Genomic DNA, 21,759 nt, shown 5'->3' with positions numbered 1-21,759 from the left:
AAGCTTGGAGCAAATTAGGAAGAAAGAAGGGAAATGAGTCTTCTAATGAAAATCCTTCTGATGAATCAAGGAAACCATAGCAGTGGCATCAACCTGCTGCAAAATCACTTTTCCACATTTCTACTTCTGCAGGGCGTTGTCTCGACAGTGCTGGTTTGAGAGCAGGAAGCATAGAAAGTTGTATGGAAGCCTTGCCTCTGATAGGTTAAAAGTAGGTGCTTAAAACTGTCGTATTAGAGAAGTTGAAAAGTTTAAAGAGTATCTGTAAGCTCATTACCCTGGAGCAGGGTTATATATATATGGCTGTTAAGTGACTTAAATAAGTAAGTGAATCTGTGCATATGTAGACCCACACCCCAAGATGTATCCATCTGATTATTTGTTATTTATTCCAGGGGTGCTGCTGTTATTTAAAACATATTTCAGGGCTCTCTTGTGGGTTTATCTTCAGAGTCTGTAACATACTCATAAAGAACACCAGCACTTGTTAATCTCAGTTCTTTGGGTAGTGAACATGCTTTTTGGGAAGAGGCAAAAGCTATTTAGAGTTAAATGCAGAGGAGTAAGATGGCTGTAAGCTAGTTAGTGCCGTTTGGGGTCCAAAATGAGGTATAAATATAAATAATGAGACATTTTCTTCTGTGACACATAATCTGCCTGCAGACGAAGAATTCAAGAGCAGCTTTCTTGGAATAAGGTATAGTTTCCCATTATGACACTTGGAAGGATTATGTTCATACAAACACTCACCTGGGATGTAAAGCAAAACAACCAAGACATCCATTGTCCCAGTGTCATAGCACCTTCCCTTTAGGGCTATTTTGTAAAGATTACATGAGATAGTGTTTGTAAACGAGTTTTGAGCCCCTGTATTTGGCTGGCAGTACGCCCTCAGTAACTGTTAGCTATATGTCATAATCATGACTTCATGACAATACCTGAAGGTCAAGAGAGCTTTTAACACACGTTATAAAGATTCAGAAAGCATGAGAGTGGTAGGATAGCCGGGGTTATATAGTAAATGGTAGCATTTCTTTAAGGATACATTTAGGGTGAACACTAATTGGTTCTAATGATCTTTGCTAACAACTAAGACTGTTCGCTGACAGTTTAGTGAGATTTTGTAAGTGATTAATCTCAGCAGAGTTTGATTTCAAAATACTAAGTTTCTCATTGCTGGTATAGAGGTACAAGGATTTTTATGAAGTCAAAAAAGTTATTATGTTTGATATCAGCTTTTAAAGTGTGGTAGTACTTCAAGATAGTATAAACTTGCTGGATATACAATTTTATGGACATTGGGGAGTAGAAAATAATCTAGTTGATTATTTTTTGCATATTGACCTTTAATGCCTTGCTGTATTTTTGGAGGTAAAAATTGTTTAACTTAGAATTTTGAGGATTTTATTATTAAAGTGGCAAATATTTAATGATCTCTGATTTGAAAAGGAAGACTCAAAACCATGTGTCTAAGGCTATTTCCTCCTAGGCATTATTGCACATGTTCTATGGCATACAGCTTAGTTCCTTAACTATAAGAAAAGATAAACATCTTTTTAGTTTTATAGCTATCTTGGTTAATTTTAATAAGTTCTTTTCTCAGTAAAATAGTTTCAAATTTAGTTAAACATTTACAAATTATTCTAGGGTTGCTTCTAGCTATTCCACAGAGAGACAGATGTCACATGATTTGGTTGCTGTTGGCAGGAAAAGTGAGAACTTTCATCCAGTGTTTGAACATCTTGACTCAACTCAGAATACTGAAAACAAACCTACAGGAGAATTTGCTCAGGAAATCATAACTATAATCCATCAAGTTAAAGGTTGGTATATTTTGCACATACATTAGGGATAACACAAAAATAATGTACTGATTTTTCACAAGATATAGGTAAATATCTGTGATATAGTAATAGTAATCAATATTTCATTATATATTAGGTCATTAATAAGAAAATCTGTTACAGAGAGTGTAAGGTATTAATTCAAGCCTCGTTCTTCATGTGTTGTTCCAATAACCTGGTACTTCAACTCATAGTAGATTACAAATTGAAAGTCAGAAAGGGAGAGGTTGGCTGCTGCAAGACACAGGACTACTGAGAGTCTCAAGAAACAATAACTGATAACCAAACAGGAAGGAGGAAGCAACAAACACCGTATATGAAACTTGACAAGAACTCTGGAAGTCTAGGTATTGTGGTGATATTCTTAAAGTCCCCTGAGGGGATTGCTGGGCCTTTGCTCCATAAGGGTGAACATGAAGTGATTCATAAAAGATTCCCGTTTGATTTGGCATACTTTATGGCATCAGGGAGTTGCATCACAAATACTTAAAATATTTGCATTAAATTGTCTCGTTTTAGCTTCTGGCCAGTTTCCATTACTTGGAAAATTCAGTCACGTAGAACAACTTTCTTCATGGATGCTGTATAATAAAGCAATCATGGGTATAATAAACTGGAGACCTTCAAGAATTTCAAAATTTTTATTTTATATTTCTTACTGAATATTTGCACTGACTTCATTTTTTACTTTCATGCAACATATTTTGAAAACAGATTATTTTCTCTGCATCCCTCAAACTAAGGCACATACTTACTTTGAAGCATGCAATTTGTCTGAAACAGTTCACCTTCTCAGTTCCAGCCCCTCTCACCCAGAGGAAGTGTGATTCTTGGCAGAAAGGGAGATGGTATTGCAGAAAAATCCAGGAGATTGTCCCAAAACAGTAACAGTAAGTTAGGGAAAAGGACTGCTTGAGTAGCATTCTGATGGGTCAAGTGTATTATCTTTCTTTCTATCATGTTAAAAGCCTTGTAGCATAGCTGATTTCATAACGTCTTCACGAACTTCAGATGATGTTAATTAAGGTACAATGGCAGTAGGACTCCTTCTGTGATATGTAAACAACATTTAGCATTTGTTCAGAACTGTTTTGATGTTTCAGGGTTGTTTTTATTTTTTATTCTAGGTGAACTGTAAAACTCTGTACCATCTTTACTTGCCAGTATACTAAGGTCTTACCTGGGAGAAGAAAGGTCCTCACTTTGAGAGAGCCACTATCTTTTCCCCCAACAAATAAGCAGGCATGTCAAATAGAAACAGAATCCTTGCGTTCATAAGTCAGGCATTTCTGTACTGTTGCTTAGGCTTGGGGGAGCATGTGAACGCTGCAAATTAGTCTGTGGAATAAGTTTAGGTCCCACATATTTTCAAGAGAAAACAGATTGGACTTTTTTAACAGTTCCTTCTTCCTGTGCTTATATGTAATCTTTTAAGTGGAATCAGTTTTACACTGAGATAAAACTCTTTGTTTCCTTTTTCAGCAAATTATTTTCCATCACCTGACATTACTCTACATGAGCGTTTTTCAAAAATGCGAGATACACAAGCTGCAGATGTAAATGAAATTAAATTGAATTCAGATCCAGAAATTCACAGGTAATGATTGATTATTGTATGCCCATTTAACTCATGGGATTAAGCCTCAGAACAGATTTGGGAAGGTGCTGCCTTCTGGGCTTGCTGTAGACTCTAGGAGGACTGCATTTCCTACCTAAAAGCCAGGACTAACCCAAGCAGGTACTGGGCCAGTGCACTTTGATGGAATAGGTTGTATTAAAGCCATTGAGTAGCATTGTTTAAATGTGTAGGACTTTGACAATCTTTACCTACCTAACTTTGATTCTGCTGTGTCTATAGTAATTGCCTACTGAAGTTATCACTGGAAGAATGAAAGACAATTGTCGAGCCATTGAAATCATGGGTTGCTTCATGTGGTCAGAAATGGCTGTTCTGAGGGCAGCCGGATGAAACCTATGTCTTCTTCTGCTGGCACCTGTCCGAGCAGGTGGTGTGCCCTGTCTTGCGAGCTGAGCTGAATCAATGTTAGAATGCAGTAGATCACCGGAGCAAAGTTTAAGGTTACACAGACTAGTGATTTGAGAACCACTAAGGCGTCACTGTGATGTTGTTCACAGGATATGTATGTCCTGGGAGACTGCCGTGTAGATGAAAACCCATCTGGTAGTGGGTTTCTTTTGCTTCCTCCAAGACACACCAACTTTATTTCAAATTCCATTCTCTAGTAATGGAATCAAGGTATCAGTGTATAACATAATTATTTAATTATAATATGCCTTTATTATTTTAGGAGAATAGATATGTCTTTGGCTGAGCTTCAGAATAAACAAACTATGGTATATGAACCAGAACAGGTAAGTGAATACAATTTTTTGCTGAAAGATTATCATATTGTTGGCATATTGATGGAAAAGCGAACTGGTAATAGAGAGTAAAAAAAAGGGATTTAAGTAGATGAGAAAGAAGGATTGAGACCCAGGAATCTGAAATTTACAAAGCTCTCCAAAGGTTCTAGTTACTGGCCAGGTTGCAGAGAGAACACTGACAAAAGACAAAAATATTCCCTAAGAGAGACAGTCCCTAAGGGTAACAGCTTTGTAAAATTGACCTACAGTTATAGCGTTTAATATTCATTCCAAAACTTCACACTGTAAAGCTTGTGGAAAGTATGTTTGATACCTACATTTTTTCCCAAGCAGTCATGTGGAATATATTTTTTAAAATCGTACATGGATGAATGCAGAGGAACTTAGTTTAATTTGATACTGCCCTTCTGTTTGCTGTAGAATGTATGAAAAATTCTGTGGAATATGAACTAGCAAAATAATGGAAATAATACTGAATTTGTGTATTGCCATGCATTGTATTCCCAGCCAGTACGTCCTTAACCCGTACATCCCCCCACCCATTTCTTTGCTAATTAGAAAAACTCTGTGGACTAGTCAGGGTGGGGGGGGGCAAGAAAATTGGCTTTCGTTTTAGAAGTATATCAGGTTCTCAAAGAACTGCTAGTGTATTCACTGAGAATAAAGTGTTTCTGTAGAGGAATGGTTTTAATACATTTCTGATAGAATATGTAAATAATTTTTTCACTTGTGAATGGTTATAATTTTTATTAAACTTACAGAGGTAGGTTGGTTTATTGAATAGGTGCTATTTTCGGAGAATTTCTATTCATCAAAATACTGTAATCAACTCATAGAAAATTTGAAAAATCACCTCTAACTCAACCACTTAACATCAAATATCATTTGATCATTTGGCAGTCTTACATCTGGCATTTTAACATAGCTGCTATCATAGTATATTAGTTTCAGATGCTTTTTGCTTTTTACTTAATAATGTTGCTTTTATGTAAAATTTCTGAGCTTCCCATGACTTTTTATGATTGAAGCTTTTTAAATTTTAATTAACTTTTCTCAGTAATTTTTTTTCATGTTGACTTCCACATAGCCTATATTAACCATAATTTAAATGTTTGTGCGTTATTACTTTGACTTAAATTTCCCATGAATTCATTCTTCCCTTCTCCTATAAATTTATTTTACATTAAGTTGCTTTCATTTTTTGATGATTTTAAATATAGCACTTTGAATATATTTGGGTAGATAGCCTTTTCTTTGGGTTAGAGTCCCAGAGGTAGGATTCCTGGTTCACTGTTATGAACTTTTCTGTCTGTGCATTGTCAGTTGTGTCTCAAAATATTTTAATCGATTTACAGTACCATTAGCAGGGTGAATACAAGGTAACTTATTTAGGACTTTTACTTAAGGTTCTTATTAGATATGGTCTTTGTGCAACTAACAGTAATGTGAATGGTTTGTCTTCTGTCAAAATTCCTCAGACTCTGGTCAAAATAATAGATCCAAATGATCTACGACATGACATTGAAAGAAGGAGAAAAGAACGGTTACAGAATGAAGATGAGCACATTTTTCACATAGCTAGTGCTGCAGAGAGGTAATCAGTAGATGAAAAACATCCTATTATCAGGGAGCTTTTGGTTTTAGCGTATTTTTCAATTTTTGTGTGTGATGATTTTCATTTTAGTGTAGGGATTTAATCCTTCAAATCCATTTTATATGTTTAAGTGAAATCTTTTAAAATGTTTCAAAGTTATTCAGTGATCATCATATGCTGTTTGATTGAAACAACAAAAACTCAGGGGTAGGTGAGTATTTGAGGTCTTTGTAATTCTAGAAAAGAGTGTAACTGCTTTTTGATTATTAGCAGGTGCTAATAATCAGGACCTTCAAGTTTATGGACTGTTTGACTCAACCTCATTGAAACTCTAACGTATTCTGCGCTTTAGATTCTGGTACTCTTTGAATATTACAGAATTTCCTGAGGTCAATACAGTTCTCTTTTGGAACTCTTTATGGATGTCTGTCCATGAAGCAGAGGCAGGGGTAGTAGAAGATGTGGAGGAGACAGGAGTCGGAATCCCACCTCTGCCATTTTATAAGCTCTTTGCTCTAGAACTAATTTATGATGTGGACAGGTTAGAAATATTAAATGAGCTGGCACCGGCAAAGTACTTAAGGCATGCATGGCAAATTGATTATCAGTAGACCCTTGTTTTTCTTCCCCAACTCTGTACTTCTTTTTTGGGGCTCTGAGTATTCTAGATTGGCCCCAATTTATCTCTAGTTCTAAAAACTATGTGGGATTCATGGCAACTCTGGGACCCTGTATGATTATGAGGTATAATTGAATAGGACAAAATTTCTATTCCACCCAAAGTTCTTCAGACTATTTGGATCTCTCAGAAAGCAGGACTGTGTGAATAGGAAGGGCCAGTGCTAATTCTCTTTCCATATCCCTTAATATCAAATTACTAAGATAATTGACTAGACTTTTAAATCAGGTCTGTGGCTAACTAGGTCTTAGTCACAATACGTGGAGCTTATTTAAAACTGGACTTAATGCTGATAATAAGTTTGGGACTCATTAAAAGATAGCGAAACTATGTGTTGAGGCATATAAAACAACTGAAAATAAAATAGTTAAAATCTCATCCCTTGGTGGGTGAAAGTCTCCAGTTTCTAATATGACACAGCATGATTGTGCTCTTCAGTGACATAAGCTCTCTCTCATGCTTTTCTTAACTCAGCAAGTGTAAGAAACTCAGTATGCCAAGAAAGAGGATTTTTAAACCAGATTTAAGATAATCAGCATTTTATAAAAACCATGTAATGCTTCAGAATGTATATTCACCCTTTGAGGTGAGAAAGGGCTTGAGCCCTGGAGTTGCACCTCACACCTGGCTCTGTAGACACCTAGTTATGTGACTGATCTGAGGCAAGTTATTTAATCTTTATTTCCTCATACATCAAATACAGATGAGAATTCTATTTACCTCACGGTGATAGTGAAGATTAACTGAAGTGTCAGGTGTAAGGTGCAGAGTAGCTGGTCAGCATGAAGTATTATTAATGTTTGCTTTGAAGATGGTGCATAGCATGCAAAGATATCTTTCTGCAGTGTCTTCTGCTGGGTGTGTTGGACTTCATTTATTTGTGTTGGATAGCTGGTGTGGCATAGTGGAGCCATGAGAATTTTTTTAATTGAGATATTACTGACCATAAAATTCGTCCTTTCAAAGTGAATTTACTGATTTTTACTATATTCACAAAGTTGTGCAGTTGTCACCACTGTCTAATTCCAGAACATTTTCACCACTCCACAAAGAAGCCCTGTAACCATTAGTTGTCATTCCCTATTTCTCCCTCCCCCAGGCCCCCAGCAACCACTAACCTACTCTCTGTCTCTGTGGATTTTCCTGTTCTGGACATTTTATATAAATGCAGTCATATAACATGAGGTCTTTTGTGACTCACTTCTTTCATGTAGCATATTGTTTTCAAAATTGCTTCATGTTGTAGCATGAATATTCCTTTTATGGCTGAATAATATTCCATTGTATGGATAACCATATTTTGTTTATCCCCTCATCAGTTGGTGGATATTTGAGTTCTTTCCACTTTTGGGCTATGGTGAATTATGGTGCTGTGAATATTCACGTGCAAGTTTTTGTGTGGACATATGTTTTCATTTCTCTTGGGTATCTGCTTAGGGTTGGAATTGCTGGGTCCTTTGATAATTCTGTGTTTAACTTCTTGATGAACTACCAGACACTTTTCCACAATGGCTGCCTCATTTTACATTCCCATCAGCAGTGTATGAATGTGCCAGTTTCTTCACATCCTCACCAGCACTTGGTATTGTTCATCTTTTCAAAAAAAAAAAAAGGATTTAGAAAAAAATCATTTAGAACCTTTATCTTTATCCTAATTTGACTTCCTTCTTAAAATAAGAAAGAAACTGTTGATTTTATACTTTTGTCTCAAAAATTCAGTCTATGAAATTGATCTTGTTACTATTCTTGCATAAACCTGTTTAGTCAAGTCAGTATTTAGATATCTGTAGAAATTCAGAAGAAATGAAATATGAAATCATTAATCACAGGATGTAGCAATTTCCCACCTGTGTGATCTTTTTTTCCCGTCAGTTATATGCAAGGTCTGCGTGTATGTTTGCCCACCATTGTATCCCCACTGCCTTGAGCTCAATTCAGAGCTGTTGAATGAATGAAGACTTTGCAAAGGAGTAGATCCGGACAGAGGATACTTACATTGTAATGCATTTAAGCCTTGATTAGTATTTATTCCCTAATACATAAGGTAATCTTTCCCAAGCAAGCCTAATGCTTGGACATTCTGTCTAGTCTTGAAGACCCTATTCTCTCTTTTTTCTCCCACTTTTGAATAATCTCTTACCCTAATATCTCCATGTCTTCTCCTGACCCACTCTTTCTCCCTCTCATATCCCCTGTTACTAAGTTCCATACTTAATATTACCAAGGTGTTGTGCTGTATATATAGGCATGGTGTGTGGGGGATAAAGCAGCTTCAAAATAAAATCAGTAGACTTTGAGAGGACATCAGACTGCAGAGCCTTTACTTTTAGCTACACAGGGTATAGAAAACATACAGTGAAAAAGTATACACAAAGTCCTTGTCCTCATTGAGCTTACAGTTTAATGGTAGGAGAAAATAAATAAATATATGTTGGTGAGTGATAGGTGAAAGTAAGGCAGAAGAGGAAACTTAATAGGACAGAGTGATACATGTGGTGTGATTTTATTTAGGTAGTTATGGAATGCTCTTAGGATTTTTAAAAAAATTTTTTTAAAAAGATTTTATTTATTTATTTGACAGAGAGAGACAGCCAGCGAGAGAGGGAACACAAGCAGGGGGAGTGGGAGAGGAAGAAGCAGGCTCCTAGCGGAGGAGCCTGATGTAGGACTCGATCCCAGAACGCTGGGATCACGCCCTGAGCCGAAGGCTGATGCTTAACGACTGCGCCACCCAGGCGCCCCAGGATTTTTTTTTTTAATTAAGCAGGGATGTGAATTAAGTGAGGGAGTTAGTCATAAGGTTTTTTGGGGGGTTAGTATTTTAAGAGAGGGAACTGCAAAGGCGAAGACCCTCAGGCAGGATCATGCTTACTCCTGCTTAAGGACTAGAAAGCAGACCAATAAGATTATAACACAGTGGGAAAGGAAGAGAGTAAGTAGGTGAGGCCAGATTGCAAAGAACCTTGGAGGACATGATGACTTTGTATTTTATTCTGAGTGAGATTACAAAACATTTTGGGTTCTAACCCAAGAAGAAATATAATCTCATTTAAATTTTAAAAGATTCACCCTGGATGCTGGGTAGAGAATTGTAAGAGCAAAAGAAAAATCATGTCCTTCTCATGTAGAAAAAGATGACAGTCAGGAAGTCAGAGCATAGTAGGTAGAGTAGACCCATCAGGAAACCGGCCTCCTTAGATCTTGCTTCTCAGATATCCTCTGCACGTGGTGTCTGCCTCATGGTCCAGGATGGGTGTTTGTGCCCTGGCCATCATGTCCATATTCTAGGCTTGTCTTTAAAGTCTTTGTGGAGTTTATACATGCAGCTTTAGCAACATTGGTCAAAATTTAGTCTCATGACCATACCTAGCTGCAGTGAGGCTGGGAAGTAGTTTCTTTAACTTGGACACTCTTTTGCCTGGTCACAAATCAAATATCAAAAGGCTTAAATTTTTTATTGTGGCAAAATATACATATAATAAATTTTACTATTTTAACCATTTTTAAATGTATGGTGCATTGGCATTAAGTACATTGACAGTGTTGTGCAACCATCCACACTATCCACTTCCAGAATTTTTTCTCAAACAAAAACTTTATACCATGTAAAGAGTAACTCCCTATCCCCTTTGCTCCCAGTCCCTGGTAACCTCTATCCTTTCTATCTCTGTGAATTTATTCTATTAAATTCTATTAATTTATTCTATATGAGGTGCCTATTCTAGGTACCTCATATATATACATGGAATCGTGCATTAATTGTCCTTTTGTGTCTGGCTTGTTTCACTTAGGATAATGTTTTCATCCATGTTGCGTCATGTGTCAGAATTTCATTTTTAAAAATATTTCACTCCTTCATAAGGCTGAATAATATTCCATTGTATATACCACATTTATTTGTCCATTTTTCTGGTTTGGGACATTTCATTTGTTTCCATCTTTTGGCTATTGTAAATGATGCTGTTAGGAACATCGGTGGCATCTGTTTGATTGTAGCCATCCTAGTAGGTATAAAATGTTATCTCATTGTGGTTTCGATTTGCATTTCCCTAATGGCTAATGACGTTGAGCATCTTTTCATGTGCCTTTTGTGTGTCTTCTTTGGAGAAATACCTATTTAAATCCTTTGCCCATGTTTTAAATTGGATTATTATATTTTTATTATTGATATGTGAAGAGTTCTTTATATATTCTGGACATTACTCTGTTATCAGATATATGCTTTGCAAAGAGGATTTTTAAAAGTCCGTTGTTTTATTTATAAAAGCAGTAGTATATGCTAATGGCAAACATTTGGAAGTATATAATAAAGTATAAAAATAAAACTATAAGGCATTCTTAATTTCATGAGTCAGAGATGACCACTGTTAATACATTTCCTGTCATTTATTTTTTCTGGGCATATATGTAGTATATTTTAAATAATTAAAATTATCCTTGGGGCACCTGGCTTGCTCAGTCAGTAGAACATGTGACTCTTGGTCTCTGGGTTGTGAGTTCGAGCCCCACATTAGGTATAGAGATTGCTTAAAAATAAAAAATCTTGGGGCTCCTGGGTGGCTGACTCGGCTAAGCAGCTGCCTTCGGCTCAGGTCATGATCCTGGAGTCCCAGAATCCAGCCCTGCATCAGGCTCCCTGCTCAGCAGGGAGTCTGCTTCTCCCTCTGCCCCTAACCCTGCTCTCATGCTCTCTCTCACTCTCTCTCAAATAAATAAATAAAATCTTTAAAAATAAATAAAAATAAAAAATCTTCTTTTTAAAGTAGGCTCCACACCCAATGTGGGGCTCAAACTCATGACCCCGAGATCAAGAGTCAATTGCTCTACCAATTGAGCCAGCCAGATACACCCACAAAAAATTTTTTTTAAAAAATTATCCTCCAAATACAGCTTTGCACCCTACTCTTTTGACTTACTATCATATCATGAGCATTTTGACAGAACATGAGAGTTTTTAACATTTCATAATACCCTGAGTAGTTATTCCATGTCAGGTTTGGGGGTCAAAACTGTGGGGCCACGAAATGAACCACCCACAGTTCCTCCTGTGAAGAGATCACGGCTTGCTGGGTAAGACAGGCAGGTGCACCAGCATTTACAAACATGAGTGATAAGTGTGAAGACCCCCAAATGCTTCATGTGCACATAGCAGGAGTATCTAGTCTACCTCATAGGGGTCTGGAAAAGTCTTCCTGGAACAGTGCAGTTGGAGCTAAATCTTGAAGTTGATCTAAGTCAAAGGAAATTACAACAGAAGGGATTGCTCATGCAAACTTGAGGAAGCAGGAGAAATTGTGTGTGTTGGGAACTGCACGTGCCTAAATGTTTCCAATGCCCAGTGTGCATGTGGGGGGGATGGGAACAAAGCGACCGGTGAGACAGCAAGGGCCAGAGCAGCAAGGGCCTTGAAGATCATGATGAGGAGTGTGGATTTTATCCCGATGTCAGTGGGGGACCCATGGAAAGGGTTGAGGCAGGGCCGAGGCAGTGAGCAGTTTGTTCACTACAGAGCAGGAAAGTCTGAGGAATATTGTGGGGAGATGTGGGATGTGACAGGGAGAGGACTGCCTGAGGGCTATGAAAGTGAGGCCCCACCATCAGAAGAGAAGCCCAAGGAAGGACCTTCCCTCCCAGGTCTGGCTGCCTGAGAAAAGGACTTAGTGGCCTCTGGACACTATGATGACAGGAGAGGGGAGCTATCCTTTGCTCCTGTGGCCCAGCAGTAACAGAGGTCTCAGCTCTGCCAGTGAGGGGACCTGAGCCAGTCATATTCTTTGTCTCTGGTGCTTTCATTAATAAAAGTCTGTCAGCAAGGGGGATGGCCCAGTGCTGCCAAAGTCTCAAGAGCAGTGATGATTTTCCCTTGGAAAACACATTCCACATATGGTTTCAGGAGGATACTACTCCCAGGAAACCTGTCCTTGGACCCCAGGTTGAGAACCGTGGTCCAATCCCTGTTTCCTCCAGTTGCTGACTTTCAACTTAGCTAAATAATATTTGTTGAAAAACGAAAGTTTTAGCCCTGATAACTATTATTTCACTTATAATTTTAGTAGTGATAGATCTTTGAGGTTTGTTGTTGATTGTTTGTTTTTACTGTTGTACTGCTTTAATTGTCTCTGAAGGGAGCAATTTGATTTCTCTTTTTTACTTATTGGGTAAAGGTAAACTAATAAAATATTCTTATTTTGTCTCTTTCATTTTATTAGGAATGATGAGCATTCTAGTTTTTCGAGGTTGAAGAATACTCAAGTTGAGGAATTCCAAAAACCTACAGGTTTTATAAAATCAAATTTTAGAAAATTTATTCAGAAACCTCACATGGTAAGATTGCAGTTCCAAATTTTTCATTTTTGTACACTCCATTCTCCTCACATATATCTATATGTATAGAGATCACCAGTATTTTTCTAACTGTTCATTAAGTACATGTTATGATTCTATTGTTCAATGTTAATATTCTGTTGTCTTATACTTGCGACAGAGGAAATAGTTATTTCTGATTTAGTAGGATTTTATTTCATTTATTATAGTACTAGCTTTCTTAAGATTTTTTTCTTAAGATTTTTTGAGAACAACTTTATTAAGATATAATTTACTTACCATAAAATGTTCACCCATTTTAGGTATACAATTTAATGATTTTTTATAAATCTACCAAGATATGTAACCATCAGCATAATCCAGTTTTATAACCTTTTCATGACTCCCAGTAATACTCCTCGTGCTTGTTTAGTTATTCCCTGTTCCCACCCCTAGCTAACCACTAATCTCTCTCTAAAGATCTCCCCTTTGATAAGACAGTTCAAAATATGGCAGCTGGCTTTTGAAATAAGAGCAAACAAGTGACATCTAGAAAGTTGGAAGCCAGAGTCTGTTTGTAATCTAATCTCAGAAGTGATGTTCTATCACTTCTATCACACTCTGCTTATAAGAAGCAAGTCACTAGGTCTGGCTCACACTCAAGGGACAGGGGATGACATAGCGGCCTGGATACTAGAGGGTGTGGCTCACTGGGAGCCTGGTCAGAAGTTGTCTGGTACAGTCCTCCTGCTGAGCCTCAGTGATTCACATCCCTTCACTTGCAAAATACACCCTTTCTTACCACAGTCCTCCAAAGTCTCCTCTCATTACATGTGACTCATTACATACATGACTGCTATGTAAAGGGTTTTATATGATTTTTTTCAAGAAAAAAAAGAGAAATAAAGGTGTGAAAGAGGAAGATTTGTGAGAAGTGCAGCAAATGGAATAGCAAATGGAATGAATAGAAGGTTATAAGACTTGATTTTGGAAAAAAGAAACTTCAGAATGGGCCCCATCTTTTCTGTTCCCATTAAAGGATTCCAGTCCTTTGCAGTTACAGTCTTAATACTCTGACTTTTGATACTTTCCTAATCATGGCAGGAGCGTCACCTCCAAATCAGTTATCCGAGTCAGCAAAATCTGCCTCCTGCAGTATTGAGAATTTGTTTTCTTCTTAGGCAGTGGGAACTCTTTAGCAACGGTTTGGTTCTTTCCTGGATGCCTGAATAAATACTAGATGTATAGTCCATTTTCCAAAAGTCACACATTGTGTTATACAGGAATATTTTTGTATACTTCTCACATTCATGAATTAAACTAGCCCTTCACAAGCTAGCATGCGTTACTTGAAGGAAGATGTATATATGTTCCTACAGCTAAGCTACATGCTACATGTTTTGTGTTCTTAATCCTATACATTTAAAATGTGTTATTTTTTTAAAATTTAAATTTTTTTTATTGAAGTGTAGTTGACACACTGTGTTATATTAGTTTCAGGTGCCCAACACAGTGAATTAAGAAGTCTTTGTGTTATGCTGTGTTCACCATAAGTGCAGCTGCTGTCTGTCACTGCACAACATTATTACAGTACCATTTACAATATTCCCTATGCTGAAACTTTCCTCTCTGTGACTTATTCATTCCACGACTTACTCATTTCATAACAAGCCTATATCGCCCACACCCTTTCACCCATCTTGCCCATCTCCTCACCCCCTCTCCTTCAGCAACTATCAGATCTTTGTATCTTTTTCTGCTTTTTGTTTGTTTATTCATTTGTTTTGTTTTTCATATTCCACATAGAAGTGAAGTCATATGGTATTTGTCTTTCTCTGACTGATTTAATTTAGCGTAATACCCTCTAGGTCCATTCATGTTGTCGCAAATGGCAAGAGCTCATTCTTTTTTATGGCCAAGTAATATTCCATTGTGTATATACCATATTTCTTTATCCATTCATCTATTGATAGACACTTAGGTTGCTTCCATATCTTGGCTATTGTAAATAATGCTGTAATAAACTGGGGTGCATATATCTTTTTGAATTAGTATTTTCATTTTCTTTGCGTAAATACCCAGTATTGGAATTGCTAGATTGTATGGTATTTCTATTTTTAATTTTTTGAGGACCCTCCATACTGTTTTCCACAGTGGCTGCACCAGTTTGCATTCCCACTAATAGTGCCTGAGGGTTCCTTTTTCTCCACACCCTTGCCAACACTTATTTCTAGTGTTTTTGATTCTAGCCATTCTGACAGGTGTGAGGTGGTATCTCATTGTGGTGTTAATTTGCATTTCCCTGATAATTAATGATGTTGAGCATCTTTTCATGTGTCTTTTGGCCATCTATATGTCTTCTTTGGAAAAATGTCCATTCATGTCCTCTGCCCCAAACTTGTATTTTTTAAATGGCAAGATGAACTTTTAAAAATAAACTTTAAATATATTAATCCATACTAATACTTTTTTCATGAAGAATTATACTATACAGAGAAAAGACACCATTACTCAGAAACCCTTTGGAGTTGAGGGAAGACGTCAAAACACAACAGGCTTTAGAAGACCTATTAAGGTATTGAATGTTATTTTCCATCTAATTCTAGCTTTGGGTTTATGCTTTGAACATAATGTTCTAAGTGTTAGTAAATTAAAAGCTGCTTTTGTGATATTTCAAATAGTAGCTATAAAATAATATTTCTGAACGTAAATTGATAGTTAACTGTAATCAGTTTAATGATAACCCTTTTCCTTAGGACTTGAATTTCAGATATTTTTTTAACCATTGGAACCCTTTTTCAAAGATTACATGGAAAACACAAATATATAAAACAGAAGCAGATGGGGTGGCTCTTGATGAGGAGACAGATAAGGTCCTAGACCTCCTCTTCAGACCTGCCCCTTTACCTCTAAGATGTAAATGCATAGCTTTGTAGCTTCCAGGGTTCACAGACTGAAAAATCCTGTCCATAGCCGTACAACCCTCAGAGGCCTTCTGCATCATCTGAGAAAGATTCTGGTCCAGTAAGCTTTGTTAAAGCCTGTTTCATTGCATTCTAATTGTACAGCTATGTCTGATATACATGATTAATTGTTCAGAACACCTCATTCCACAGACATATGGAATAAGAATTATAGCATAAAGTACTATATTTCTCTCTCCTTTTTCTCAGAAGTTGACATACTTTTTGGGGTGCCTGGGTGGCTCAGTGAGTTAAGCGTCTGACTTCGGCTCAGGTCATGATCTTGGGGTCCTGGGATTGAGTCCTGTATTGAGCTCTGTGCTCAGCAGGGAGTTTGCTTCTCCCTCTTCCTCTGACCCTACACCCCACTTGTGCTCTCTCTCTCTCAAATAAATAAATAAATCTTTAAAAAAAAAGTTGAATACTTTTAAAATCCATTTTGCCTGAATTTCCTGCTTATGATAGGTACTTTATTAATATATTTTTTTGAAGATTTTATTTATTTGGGCAAGAGAGAGAGCATGAGCTGGGGGGCGGGGTAGGGGCAGAGGAAGAGGAAGAAGCAGACTCCCCATTGAGCAGGGAGCCCAATGCAGGGCTCGATCCAGGACCCTGGGATCACAACCTGAGCTGAAGGCAGACACTTAACTGACTGAGCCAGCCAGGTGCCCCACTTTATTAATATTTTTAACTCTACAGTATCTCTTTCCCCACCCTGCCAAAAGAAAGGAAAATAATCTAGGCTTTTTTGTGAAAGTAGCAGGCAGGCTGGATAGAGTAGTTAGCTCATTAGGAGGAAATTAATATGAGATAAAGGTAGTATAAACTGTCCCCAAACCATAGACTAAGAGGTAGTTGAGTGGTCTTCTATTAATACCTGCCTTGTTGAGAGGCATAATTTCCAGATGTTGAAAGGTTTTTTTCATTTGTAATAACACAATTTGAAGGTGTTGTGCAGATAACACTTCTAGCCAGTGTTTCATGTACCTAAAAACAGGTGTGACATTAGGTTTTCAAAAATAGCAATGGCCATAGAATATAAGCTTGTTTTATACTGTCTTTTAATCTCTTGAGTAATGAGCCACAAAATCAACTGAAAATGTGATGTCTGTGTAACTTAGAGACAATGTAGCTGGGCTTTCTGATATGAGTGCTTCCTACATGTTGTTCTTGTCGTTGGTCAGTTTTAGTTGTTTGTAGTATTTTTCTAAGGTCTTTACAAGGCCTATTTCCTGTTACCCTTTCTTCTTAAGGGAAAGTTCTTTAATATTAATTATTTTTAAATGTTTTTAAAAATATATGCAATAATCTCTCCTTTTGACCAATCTTTAAAGCTGTGTAATGTTATATGATTGTTTAGAAATTCACAATTCCTTATAGTAAAATAAGGAGAAGAAATAATCCTTTCTAGATTTTCTATTTCTATTTCATTAAAATTTGCTTTTTAATGGACTAATTCAAAGCAAGATAGCAGTCACTTTATTATATATGTAAAAATGAACAGTGTGAATTTCAAGATTAGCTCTGATACGTCGTTTGCGTAGTTTTAATGAAACTATAGTGTCTCATTCTAATTCTGTCTTACCTAAATTTTTTGTAGCCTTAAGAAAATAATTGGAAAATAGGCCTAGCATAAATGCTTTTTTAAATAAAGTCGTGTGCTTCATTATGTATGACATACCCATTTGTTAAGTAATTCTGGAAAGAGGAATATGCTTGGTTTTTTATAATTACTCCATTATAATATACCATTTGTACATTTCCCACATGGGAATCAAACAAATATTCATTGTTCTCTTATGTCTGTTGTAATACTAGGCGGTGTGTGGGCAAGAAATGGTCTTTTTCAGTGTAAATTCTTACCTTGAAAATATTTGCTATGATGGTATTTTTATGGTAAAGAAAGATTGGCTTGAAGATACTGACAGAAGTGCAGTTGAGAGAGTTTTTTATTCTTAAATAAATGTTAATACTTTATGTCCTCCCCCAATTTGGTATTTGATATATTTCGTTATGAGTAAGAAGGATAATTGTAGCTCATTAGATAAACTTTTAAAAGTTGCATTTGTTTTTACATGATAAATTTAAAGAATTTCAAGTTTTTTTAACTTAGTTTTTAAAATTGCTTTTATGTAGGGGCGCCTGGGTGGCTCAGTTGTTTGAGCATCTGACTTCGGCGCAGGTCATGATCTCAGGGTCCTGGGCTCGAGCCCCCTGTCGTGGAACTCTGTGCTCAGCGAGGAGTATGCTGCCTCTCTCCTTCTCCCTCTGCCCCCCCTCTGCTCATGCTCTCTCTCTCTCAAATAAATAAATAAAATCTTTTAAACAATTGCTTTTATGTAAATTTAGAAAATCATTATATAAAATAAACTATGAGCCTAGTTTGAAGAAAACATACTTTATAACCATCATTACCTCTTCCCTTTCAGTATATGTAGTGCCTAGAATCAAGGGTGGCTCCAAGTACCAGACATTTTTCCATTTCTTATACTAATAGATTTGGAAGCTGTAGTTTTTACATTTAATTGTTTTTTTCTTTACAGACCAACTTTAGAGGTGGCAGATTCCAGCCCCATTATAAATCAGGCCTAGTACAGAAGAGCTTATACATTCAGGCTAAATATCAGCGTTTACGATTTGCTGGCCCAAGGGGATTTATCACTAATAAATTCAGAGAAAAATTACTGAGGAAAAAAAAGGTTAGTTGCATTATGGTCATTTAAAAATGTAGAGTGACTTTTGAACTCCTAAATTATTTCTGTTTAATAGATCAAGTGTTTTTTTTAATTTAATTTTGACAAGTTACAACCTAGATCTCACAGATGTTCTTATTGCATGATAGTTGAAGAAGTTCAAGGAGTGATGGTAATAGAGTTGTGAGACTGTTTAATGTTGAAATGCTTTTTGCTGTTTTGCCTCAAATACTATGAATATGTCAGCTGTTTGAACTTTTTACTTTGGAATGTCTGTTGTATGATTAATCTTTGAAATGGAAATTCAGGTAAAGACTTTTAACTGGTATATTTTAGCCTTATACAATGTGAATTACCTAAGTACCAAAAAATATTGAACTGACTGTATAAAAAGGGCACATAAATTGCAAAATACATTAATTTTTCTTTCCCCCCATTCATGTGTTTTTTATTGTGATAAAATACATATAACATAAAATTTGCCATTTTAACCATTTTTAAGTATACAATTCAGTGGTAGTAATTACATTCATAACGCTTTGCAGCAATCGCCACATGTGCTAATTCTTAATGTTAATAAAAAGTTTCTTGATAATTTGAATTTTGTTCTCTTTTAGTTGTGGATTGATTTTATTTAAATGTCATGTTGGTATTTGAAAATGCAGCATAAATATGATATAAAATTACATTCTATATATTTTAAATGAGAACAATAGCATTACATCAGTTAAGTGAGGCATGTTTGCCAATTTTCTGACTCATTTTTGTTAATTTGGGGCTACATTTTCTCTGAGAAATATATGTGTATCCAGTGTTGCTATCAAATAGTCCAACTGTGGTTTTATAAATTTTCTAACCATAAATGTTTCCTTTACACTGAGCTTGCTTAGTGATTTTAGTAAAACTTATTTTTCGAAAGATGGACTAGTAGAATGGAATTGACAACTGTTTTATTTTTTAAGTTTTAGAGTTAACTGTATCTTCTATAATTTCTCTCACCGCGCTCCCCCATCCCCCAATTTTAACTGAATACTTTAGGCGAAGTTTCTAATTTCACCTTGTATGTTATTCTTGATGTTATTGATGTTATGAAAGCCATCTCTTCTTTAAAAATGTGAATGTAATTGGGCACATTTTCCCCTCTTGTACACCTCCCTACTGTTGAATTAAGTTGCTGCTTTTCTTCCTGTCTTGGGTAGCAAGTTTCTCTGCAGCAGATCTTCTAGGTCTTTGTCCCCAATCACAGTTGGCAGCCTGGCTGTTCACAGGGAAGCAAGTCATTGATGTCCACTCAAGGAGAAAGGCTGAGGCAAGCCTTATTTTCAGTTGCAAGGTTGAGTTTCAGGTACTTGGGTTTCTCTTCTGTTTGCTCTGTGTTATCTTCCTTTTTTTTTTAAGATTTTATTTATTTATTTGACAGAGACACAGCCAGCGAGAGAGGGAACACAAGCAGGGAGAGTGGGAGAGGGAGAAGCAGGCTCCCAGCGGAGGAGCCTGATGTGGGGCTCGATCCCAGAACGCCGGGATCACGCCCTCAGCTTAACGACTGAGCCACCCAGGCGCCCCTGTGTTATCTTCCTTTGACTCCACTTTTACCTCCGGTTTTTGGATGACTGGGGGTTCCTGAGTGCTCGACTGTCTGCCTCAGCCTGCAGTTTCTATGTGCTCATTGAACTTGTGCCATTTAGTCATTCTTTTCTTAGCCTCACTGTGCCCATTTCTTTTTTTTCTTTTTAATAATAATAATAATAATAATAATAATAATAATAATAAAATGGCCACATGTCAAAAAGACAGGAGCCAGTTTATTTTTTTTATTTATTTTTTTTAATTAATGATTTTTTATTATATTATGTTAGTCACCATACAGTACATCCCCGGTTTCCAATGTAAAGCTCGATGATTCATTAGTTGCGTATAACACCCAGTGCACCATGCAATACGTGCCCTCCTTACTACCCATCACCGGTCTATCCCATTCCCCCACCCCCCTCCCCTCTGAGGCCCTCAGTTTGTTTCTCATAGTCCATAGTCTCTCATGTTTCACTCGCCCTTCTGATTAACCCCCCTTTCTTTATCCCTTTCTTCCCCTACCGATCTTCCTAGTTCTTACATTCCATAGATGAGAGAAATCATATGATAGTTGTCTTTCTCTGCTTGACTTATTTCACTTAGCATTATCTCCTCCAGTGCCGTCCATGTTGCAGCAAATGTTGAGAATTCGTTCTTTCTGATAGCTGAGGATTATTCCATTGTATAAATGGACCACAACTTCTTTTTTTTTTTTTTAAAGATTTTATTTATTTATTCGACAGAGATAGAAACAGCCAGCCAGAGAGGGAACACAAGCAGGGGGAGTGGGAGAGGAAGAAGCAGGCTCGTAGCGGAAGAGCCTGATGTGGGGCTCGATCCCATAACGCCGGGATCACGCCCTGAGCCGAAGGCAGAGGCTTAACCGCTGTGCCACCCAGGCGCCCCTGGACCACAACTTCTTAATCCAGTCATCTGTTGAAGGGCATCTCGGCTCCTTCCACAATTTAGCTATTGTGGACAATGCTGCTATGAACATTGGGGTGCATATGGCCCTTCTCTTCACTACGTCTGTATCTTTGGGGTAAATACCCAGTAGTGCAATGGCTGGATCATAGGGTAGCTCAATTTTTAACTTTTTAAGGGACCTCCACACCGTTTTCCAGAGTGGCTATGCCAACTTGCATTCCCACCAACAATGTAGGAGGGATCCCCTTTCTCCACATCCTCTCCAGCAATTGTTGTTTCTTGCCTTGTCAATTTTTGCCATTCTAACTGGCGTAAGGTGGTATCTCAGTGTGGTTTTGATTTGAATTTCCCTGATGTCTAATGATTTTGAACACTTTGTCATGTGTCTGTTAGCCATTTGTATGTCTTCATTGGAAAAGTGTCTGTTCAAATCTTCTGCCCATTTTTTGGTTTGTTTATTTGTTTCTCGTGTATTGAGTTTGAGAAGTTCTTTGTAGATCTTGGATACCAGTCCTTTATCTGTAGTGTCATTTGCAAATATATTCTCCCATTCCGTGGGCTGCCTCTTAGTTTTTTTGACTGTTTCCTTGGCTGTGCAGAAGATTTTTATCTTGATGAATTCCCATAAGTTCATTTTATCTTTTGTTTCTCTTGCCTTTGGGGATGTGTCATGAAAAAGGTTGCTTTGGCCGATGTCATAGAGGTTGCTGCCTATGTTCTCCTCTAGAATTTTGATGGATTCCTGTCTCACATCGAGGTCTTTCATCCATTTGGAGTTTATTTTTGTGTATGGTGTGAG

The 21,759-nt window shown here is 37.1% G+C and overlaps 1 protein-coding gene across 9 annotated transcripts in view; it reads left to right on the top strand.

Moving 5' to 3' along the window:
- BCLAF3 (BCLAF1 and THRAP3 family member 3) overlaps positions 1-21,759 on the top strand; it is a 61,523-nt gene that overhangs the window by 26,912 nt on the left and 12,852 nt on the right. For 6 of the 9 annotated variants that reach the window (XM_044377547.3, XM_026480214.4, XM_044377548.3 and 3 more), the window contains 7 exons: positions 1,648-1,823; positions 3,327-3,441; positions 4,154-4,217; positions 5,708-5,823; positions 12,712-12,826; positions 15,285-15,380; positions 18,312-18,467. In XM_044377547.3, the coding sequence (XP_044233482.1) occupies positions 1,648-1,823; positions 3,327-3,441; positions 4,154-4,217; positions 5,708-5,823; positions 12,712-12,826; positions 15,285-15,380; positions 18,312-18,467 (838 nt within the window). The remainder of the gene's footprint in view (positions 1-1,647; positions 1,824-3,326; positions 3,442-4,153; positions 4,218-5,707; positions 5,824-12,711; positions 12,827-15,284; positions 15,381-18,311; positions 18,468-21,759) is intronic. The other 3 variants (XM_048213577.2, XM_044377549.3, XM_057310460.1) reach the window with 2 other exon arrangements.

This window comes from Ursus arctos, chromosome X (genome assembly GCF_023065955.2).
Source record: "Ursus arctos isolate Adak ecotype North America chromosome X, UrsArc2.0, whole genome shotgun sequence".
Taxonomy (NCBI): Eukaryota; Metazoa; Chordata; class Mammalia; order Carnivora; family Ursidae; genus Ursus; species Ursus arctos.
The sequence above is the reverse complement of the archived record's forward strand: the minus strand, read 5'-3'. Positions and strand labels throughout refer to the sequence as shown.